This window comes from Anneissia japonica, unplaced genomic scaffold (genome assembly GCF_011630105.1).
Source record: "Anneissia japonica isolate Jap-2015-1 unplaced genomic scaffold, ASM1163010v1 scaffold1696_len571195_cov180, whole genome shotgun sequence".
Lineage (NCBI taxonomy): Eukaryota > Metazoa > Echinodermata > Crinoidea > Comatulida > Comatulidae > Anneissia > Anneissia japonica.
In genome coordinates this window covers 485,167-494,557 of record NW_022695941.1, presented here as the reverse complement: position 1 = coordinate 494,557, position 9,391 = coordinate 485,167, and the positions used below count along the sequence as shown (strand labels likewise).

At 33.6% G+C, this 9,391-nt stretch overlaps 1 protein-coding gene across 19 annotated transcripts in view; it reads right to left on the bottom strand.

Annotated features, from left to right (window-relative positions):
• LOC117101645 (rho GTPase-activating protein 5-like) overlaps window positions 1-9,391 on the bottom strand; it is an 81,797-nt gene that overhangs the window by 40,711 nt on the left and 31,695 nt on the right. For all 19 annotated transcript variants that reach the window (XM_033241660.1, XM_033241659.1, XM_033241664.1 and 16 more), the window contains exons 9-13: window positions 8,450-8,642; window positions 5,204-5,374; window positions 3,473-3,727; window positions 2,603-2,763; window positions 2,018-2,144 (exon numbers count right to left, since the gene is read on the bottom strand). In XM_033241660.1, coding sequence (XP_033097551.1) covers window positions 2,018-2,144; window positions 2,603-2,763; window positions 3,473-3,727; window positions 5,204-5,374; window positions 8,450-8,642 — 907 coding nt within the window. The remainder of the gene's footprint in view (window positions 1-2,017; window positions 2,145-2,602; window positions 2,764-3,472; window positions 3,728-5,203; window positions 5,375-8,449; window positions 8,643-9,391) is intronic.

Here is a 9,391-nt window from a genome sequence, read left to right as displayed (position 1 = left end):
CCTCTTGACACGTTCTATCACTGAAATTTCTTATGTTTCTCATTTTGATTTTCAGTCTTAAAAGTGGAATAAACTGAATAAATAAAATAAATTTGGTTCCTTCATACTGACTGTGACAATTTGGAGTTACCTAATGTGGAATATACTGAATAAATAAAATAAATTTGGTTTCTTCATAATGACTGTCACAACTTGGAGTTAATCATCAATAGATATTAAAAGACTTTCCACACCTAATTACATATGAATGATCTCACAAGTTGTATGTACATATGTTCCCATCAATAATTTGCAATTAAGTAACTACTTGTTCTAATTCAAATTGTTCACGTAACCGATTCTTCACGAACTCTGATCAATGAGTGAGCTACTCAACCCATGGGGACTACTGTAAACTAATACTAAATGGGTTATAGGCAATTAGGTGTTAGTCTAAATGACTTTGACAGAATTATTGCACTATTAGTATAACCATGGGTTAGTCATATAAAATTGAACCCAAAAAGTAATAACAATTTTTTATCCATTAAAAAATATTTTTGGATATTTGAAATGAAAATGACATTAAAATGAATCACTAAATCAAGGTGGTCAAAAATCAAATTCTGAGTTATGGTTCCGTTAACCAGTAATATGAAAATGAAATGTAGGCAGAAAATGAAGGAAAGTAAAATCTTCGACAAAAAAATTAAAAGTAAATATTTGTTTATTATACATTTATTTAAATGCTTACTGGTTCCTATGTGTGAAGACTTGCGCCGACACTGGACAAAATTATTCAAAATCGAATATTGCATGCCTGGCTATGTGAACTGTACCTGAACTACTGTAAAACCAATAATTTTCGCGGTACATTTATTTTCGCACTCTTCGCGCCAGCACAAGCTGGCGCTAATTCAACAACACGCAAAAATATTAACACCAACAAAAATATGCTCTACTATGTACGGTATTAAAGTACAGTACACTAGGCCTAACCTTGCCACCATACACATGTGTGCCAAGCCTCGCCTAAGTCTTACCGTACAGCAACGTATAGGCCTAGCCTAGCTGTTTTCCCCTAGGCCTACACACTAGGATACTGTCATGTACTGTATGTTACGGTAAATGTTTTTTTTTTTCCGAATATTGTACATAAGTGATCATTAAAACTAAAAAGAAGTGTGTTTGTTTTCTTTGAAAAACCTGTCGCGGATCAACGACGACATCATCATCATCGAGGTTGACATTTTTTATGAACAGCGCCACCAGCAAATGAAAAGCATTTTTATTCTTATCCCCATGGTAACTCCGGGAACTGTTACAGTTTTGCGTTGATGCAACAAAATTTCATACATAAATGATGGATATTTCTTGCGTAAAATGAAGGTTCTTGTCTATTTATTTGTTAAAAAGCATTTTATTCGTTGATTTAACATATATGACTATATATATTTTAATGACATTATAATGAGCCAGCCTGGATGACTAGGCCTAGCCTAGGCCTACTTTACTCTAGCCCTTGCCTAGATCGCTAGCCTTTAATTTAACACCTTCATGGCTTTAGATAGTGACGAGCATGGATATCTATGTAAAATCAAGCAGTAAAGAAAATATTTACTATTGGGGAAAATCTGAAGCGCGAAAACAACAACCCGCAAATATGTTAAAAGGGTCTCTGAGCGCGAAAATTACCGGTTTTACAGTATGTAATTTCACCCTCACAGGTTGAAATGGCTGCTGAAGGCAGAGAATCTGCTATTTAATATTTAAGAGGTACATTAAAACAAAGACAACATGCTATTATTTCGGTAATGCAGTGAATTGTACTTCACTTTAAACCAGCATTTACTAGTCTCCCTCCAAATAAAGACCACTTTTGGGACCGGGGTTTCCATGGTACTTAGTAGTTTTGGTCTCTAATTAGAATAATAAAGATGAAAGACATCTGTTAATTTGGGACCACAGAAAAGTGATCTTTAATTGGAGTAGTCTTTAATCAGAGGGAGACCAGTATTTGTTAAATACTTTCGCATACCTGCCAGGTGTTGGCAATGGTGGTCTTGTGTTAATATAATCCAGATCATGTTCCGATTCCGACTCGGAGTCATCCGTGTCATTCTTACGCAGCATTACTTCTTGGAAGAACGGGCTGAATGCTTCCGCTGGGAATTAAATTGTACATGTTAATTCTCGTGAACGAATCTATACTATATAAATGGAATTAATTTAACAGAAGTGTAAAAAAAACAAAAAACATGGATTTAGATATATGGAGTTTGTTTCATAATTAAAACATCAATTCATGCTTGAAATTAATTTATATATAACTTACCAACAAATTTAATTATTATTTATTCAATATATTAACATAGTATTAATACTATAATTGATATTACCATTATTATTGTTAATATTACTATTTTAAATATTAGTGACAGTTTAAAGCGATAGGATAAAGAAAATAAAATTGTATAATTTGTGTATGTAAATACACATGTTAGTATATGCACCATAAACCGTACACATAAAGATAAAAAACATAAACTAGAGCAGGTGGAGCTGAAGCCTTCAACGAAGAGGTTTGCTCCAAATAGAAGAAGAAATACAAAGTTTAACTTACTTTGCACGTCAAAGTCGGCACCTGTGATTGTAAAGCCTGCATCTATTCTTTGGGCAAATTCTTCGCCGCTTTTTGTGAGCTCAAAGTGCTTTACCACTTTGTCAGTATCACACACAGCGACGATTTTGGTTTCCAAAAAGTCATACTTCACTGCAAAGTTCCTGATGAAAAAATAGAGATTTTAAAACAGGATATAAAATGATTCTTAAATATATTGCTCTTCTACTGATCATTATTCTTGTAGATGACATATTCTCCCCTTTTTTTGTTTTAAAAATCTAATTAACATTTACTTATTTAATATTGGATAAGTAAGCATCAGGTGTCAGTCAACTAAATTGGTGGTAACCACTCTGTGCACTAAGCCATGAAGATCCTTTCAGACCTTTTGTCATCGATTTAATTTCGGAGACATTTAAGCTAATGGTCCAATGTGTAATATGACCAATGGTCATGTTAAAGAACACGGTACACTTTTCACAAAAGAACAGGGCATGTCTCCTGTTATACTGCCACTGGAAACAATTCTTCAGACTTTTGCGATTTAACTTTGGTGTAAGAAATCCAATACCCACATTTTTTAATTCCGATTAAGACCATAAATTTAAAAGGCATTAAATTAAATACCCAACTTTTAAACTTTGTACTTTTTGGTTTTACTATATAATTATGTATGTTAATATTAGAAGTATTGTTGTAATCAAAGCCAGAGTTTGTGTTGTTTTGTATTTTTATCATGTAAAGCACCTTTGAACATAAATATTCATGAACAGGGCAGTATATAAATTTGGTAAATATATTAATAAACATTAGATTCTTTGTTTATGTGGGACTACATAAAAATATTTGTTTTTTTAGCAATACACTTACTTCATTGTCTCAAATGAGCCTTTTCGCTTTGGAGAATAGAACAAGATCAGACCATGGCACTGGCTTGCATATTTGGCGGCGCCATGATATGAAGAAGCACGGATCTCAACCTTAGCTTTTTTGTCGTCAATGTAGGTTATGACATTGAATACGCCATCAGTGTTTGGGTTACGGTAACAGAGGTCGTTCTTTACAAACGGACTTAGGACGTGCTCCACTGAGTACTCATCTCCACACATGATACACAGACCAATCCTAAGAGCCAAGGAAAAAGAAAAGAATAATTTCATTTAATTTCATTTTAGCATTTATACAGCGCTCTTTAATAATACTACTCAAACATTTATAAGGCGCCAATTCCAAACTAAATGACCAAAGGCGCGAGCGTTATTACCCCTGGTCACTGGATAACGTACAATGGCAAACCAGCACAAAGTGCAACTTCCTCTGCTCCCTGGGGAGTATCCCTAGTCGTTCGCTACTTCTTTAGCGCACGAAACTGGAACATTCAATGACTTTTCTGACTAAAATCTTCTGAAGTAGCACCAGAATAACATGGGTTTGGTCTGAAAATGTCCCTACGTTTGCCTTATAGCAAATATGAAACACATTGCACTGATATTGAATGAATTTAAATACACATAATTTTTAGTGAACAACTTGAGAAATTGTTTTATAACACTTATTAGAAGACTTGTTTTTATGATCAAATAATTTCAATGATTATTGAATTGTTTGATAATTCTTGCATTCTTGCATTCAAATTTGTGATATTTTAGGCTTTCTTTATTCATGGTCTTGTGCCAATATATGGGTATGATATATCACGCCCATATAAGGGCACATCACGCCCATATAAGGGCACATCATGCCCATATAAGGGCACATCATGCCCATATAAGGGCACATCACGCCCATATAAGGGCACATCACAGAGATTTGTCACACACCATCAAATTTGATGGTGTGGACACAGCTAAAGAGAATATAAAGTGTAAAGTATGTTTGAAACTTTAGCAAATTTTATGTAATTATGACAGGCATCCATGTTTAGCTTTGATCTTGTTATCAGGAATTTGTCTGGAAACTAAGAACATAATTGTTTTGAATTCAAACAATTAAATTCAAGTTTGTTATCGTTTGTGTAAATATTTCCTATTACTGCTATCACTCTAAAACACAGCATAATGTTAATGAAAATATTGAGAAAACCTATCAACAATTAACTCTTTCTAGCAACTGATATAGAACAGAATTTCTTTTGTTCTTTGATGGATTATGTCAGACGAAACAGTGTGTCATTTAGTCATCATTCCTTTGTTTTTGCTTTCCTACGACTTTGTTTTTCATCTCTCCTAATTAATTTAATATTAATGATGACAAATAACAATACTATAATGCCTTATGTTTTTGTTGATTGTTTAAAGTAACGATTTAAATTTCAATGTCAACTAAGCCCAATAATAGACAAGTTTTCGGAAGTGGAATAAAAATTATAATTTCATAATATTATGATATTTGCAGCTCCTCAAAACTTGTCCCTAAGTATATGATAGCTCCAATAATTATATATATATCTTTAAAAGGACTTTAAAATAATATTCATAATAAAAAAATAAAAATCTGTCCTAATACAATCCATACATATAACACCCAATAAGAATTAGGAATTTATGACTGGTGTAAACTGCAATAGCAACTGCCTCAAAAAATACCAACAACGCTTATTACTTTAAAGTCTCCATGAGACATTGTCCATTGGTTTGTTCATGTGGATTCGGCGTTTGCGTTGACCCAAGGATTGCACGTATGGCCTGTTGTATTTGCTGCTCATGAAACTTGTTACCACGCATCAACATCGAGTCATCTTTCGGCATGTCGACGAACTTGGTACTGGAAAGCCTGAAATGATAATAAACATCAATCTATTAACCAAAAAAGAAAACAAGCAACCAATCAAAAAATAAATTCAATCCATTGTTGATTTCATATGGTGCCATTCAAAGTGTTAATAAATCATCAAAATATTGGGAGATGAAGAATATCAAAAGATTTCACCAAAAATGACTAACTTGACGCTGAAATTGTTTGCCAAGTACAATGTAAAGAATATCTTGTGAGATTATGTGTACATATCTAATATTCAGCTTTGAACAAATACATTTAACAAAGAACATTCAAATAATACCAGGTAAGCCTACAATTATTACGCCATTGTTGGGAAAGTAAAGTGTAACATGCCTTGCCCAATGACACCACCGACAGCATTGGAATCAACCCTAGCTTGCTATGTAACAGAATGAACTGCGTGTACAAGATCCCAAAAAAATTAATTTCAATTTCAAATATATATTAAGGCTAATCTAACAATGATGCAGTCTATACAGTACATTGGTTATATTATTGCATTATTGGATTGTGTGTAAAACCTGCCCAAAAGTTCCCCCATTTACACATTTTGATACTAGGTCAAATCCCAAGTGGATTGACACTATTCTAATTTGGTTGGAGACAACAATTAGAGTGACAGTGTTGCGAACATAACTGACAGGAACCTTCATCTTCCTTTTTCAAAAACATGTCAGAAAAAAATGAAAATATTCAATATTTACAGCACAAGAAATATTTTTCTGTAGCATATTGAAGGCTTCTGCATGTCTAATTCTGTAATTACAGATGACAAAGGAAAAAAAATTAGAGACTCAATACACAGAATCCTATTATTAATAATTGAGAATCAAAGACAAGACAAAAAAGATAATATAGCAACACTCAAGGTTATAAATAACGCAATAATGGCAACAGAGCTGTTAAAATCATTAGTGTTTTATTGATTCACGTAGACTAGTGTGGGTCCTCTCATTTGAAATTGTAGAAAGCGTCCAAATTGCAAGAAAAGGTTAACACGCTATACACACACTGCTAACAGACGGTAGAAATTATGATCAAGTAGGGCGGAGGATATTACTGATGATTGGGACTGATGAGGCGAGAACTTGCGCCCCCCAAATTATCAGTGACTTAAAGGAAGGAGAAGATAAATATGTGTAGACAAGGTGTCTATTCCTGAATAAGACATGTGATTCAAGTATGTTTCATAACTTTAATTGTGATTTGTAATATTCGTCCATGATTTTGCATAAAGCATGTTTCACAGAGCAACTTAGATGCATATTACCCAAACAGCTTTACTACACCAATCAATTAGCATTAGGAGTGTATTGCAAACTCTGTAATTCTCGAACCATGAAAGCTAGTACACGCATAAGACACGAATGCAGCTCATCTTTTCAAATGAGGAAGAATGAGTTAACATAGAACAGCAGAGTATTGTGTTTGCGTTAAACCACTTGTGATTACATTTAATGACTGCAAGGGTGGACTAAGCTTTGTTAAAACAATAGCACTTAAAACAACATGTTAAACATACCCGTTATAGCCAGACTAAACTTCTATTTTCCCTTTTATTTACCATAGTTATTTATCCATGGTACAGTTTAATATGAATGTTGTGTAGGTGGTTTCTTAGAAAGCTTTAGGGCTGAAGAAATTAGCTCGGACCTTGGAAATAGGAAAGGTGGCATGCAAAAGATCAGAGATTGCCTTCTCTTGTTTACATAATTGGTTTAAATTAAAAATTAAATTTACTAAAGTTTTATATATAATAGAGAGTATATCATATCATTTTTTACTGTAGGAAATGAACATATACAATTTTTAAGTTACTATCACTATTTTATTACAGTATAAAATAATCATATTTTGATCAGCAACCTTAATATAAAAATCCTATATGACAGAAGGAGAAATAGTTTTTGAGGATGATTTTGATATTTCCTACAAGTTGCTAATTTTATGTCATTGTTTAACCCCCAGTGGCTATATTTAGACCAGACTTATACTTATAAGATGCAATAATATGAATATGTCTATCTATTTATCCAGGTCAGTGCTAACTATTAATAATATTTTTTTTTAATGTAGTAAATGAGCAATTTAAGATTTCTATAAATTTTTAAGGTTTTTTTTATTTATTTTTTTGGATGCTGTATCTTGGAGTGAGGTTGCTTTTTGATTATGAGAAAAAACCCCCACATCTTTTCCTAAATCAAACCAAAGACATTGGATTTAGAAAGTGAACACCTCAACCACTGTGTCACAGCTCTATGTTGCTAATTACAGCAGTAGAGAAAATCGCAGAACTATATCAGAAGTAGTTTTAGTAGTTGTAGCTGTGGCATCTGTAGAATTTAATATGCAAATGAGTCACAAAATTGTAGCGGCATGTTAAAGCAAATGGACTTGAATGGATGGATAGATCAACGAGTCCTTCAAAGGAAACCCATAAATACACAGGGGAAATATTATCAACCTTCATGTCCAGATCAATTATAATAATCACATGAACAATAACCTGAAATTAAAATCATACAACATACTTGGCCAGCAATATACTAATAAGCACCGACACTGGAGACAGGTCGTACTGAACAGGTGGAGAAACATTTGAGGGGGAGGAAACTAACTGTGCACGGTGGCTGTACACTACATCGTGTCAGATAAATTAATATGAGAAATCTGAGTTACTGTAAATGTGATTCAAGATACTTGGAAGGATCTTAGCATATCCTGTAAAATCACAGATCAATTTGATTTTTATTTGTGATGAATGTTTAAAATATGAGGCTGTTTGAATCTGACAATTTCGAGATGAAGTTGTACATGTGAATAATGAAGGAAAGTTTAAATTAATTTATGTTCTACCTAACTTAGGTCATATTCGATAAAACCACTATAAGGCTGTGAAATTTAGCAGTAATGATAGTATGTAATGTTAGCATATATTTCCTGAAAAATCTGAAATTTTAGAAAGAATAAAAAAAAAAATTCACTCATAGAAAGAGTGTTTTAATCATCAGCCACTATAAAAATATGGGTTGATTGACAAAGCTGCTTTAAATCTTTTGCTCTACAAACCTTGTGGACATCATCTGTGCCTCTTCTTTGATTTCGTTGTGCTCATCATCTTGAACCAGCACGCCACGAGCAAACAGGAAAACTACCGGTAGCTTTCGAAGCTCTTTGTCGCTCTCTTGATTCAAGATAGTTTTCTCCAAACTAGACTTGACATAATCGAAAGATTCTCTTCCAGAGAAGGTACATATACAAGCTGCAATAATCAATAATAATCAATAGATAATCAAGGTGTCATAAGGAATGTCGATTGAGTAGACAGAAATCTCATGAACCAATTTAAATGGATGAAAAGCAGTTGTAGATGGTAGGGTATACAAGGGCTAGACCCTAGCATTGGCGAAGGTTAACATTGAGTAAAACATTGATGGCAGGCTGTCATAGGGATAGGGTGACTTTGGCAGGGTACCCATGGAATGGTACTGATGACAGGGTAATGATGGCTAGGGTTACATTAGCAGGGTACTGATGGAAGAGTATCAATGGCACCGTATCATTGGTTATCTCATGTTGCGCAAGACAAGGATTGCAAAGTCCCAGAGATATGGTGGCTTAGGCAGGCATAATAATGGCTATGGTAACAATGCAAGGATTATAATCGCATTGTACCATAGTAGGTTTAATGTAGAGTAAGACACTGATGGCAGGGCGCCATTGGCTAAGATGACCATTCGCATGGTACTGATAAGAGGGTAACGTTGGGTTACAATACTGACAAAAACCTAATGTTGAAGGTATTAATTACTGGGTAGCATTGGCTTAGGATGTTAACAACAGGGGTAATGGACTGTGCCAGCTGTAGAAACAGGGATATAAAACATCAACATTCAACCTTAGTTTACAAAAATTAGAATTTGAAAAACATTAATCATCATAAAAAAATTATTACCAACACTTGGTTGGGAAATGATAGGAAATATACACATTAATATATGTTTTTAAATG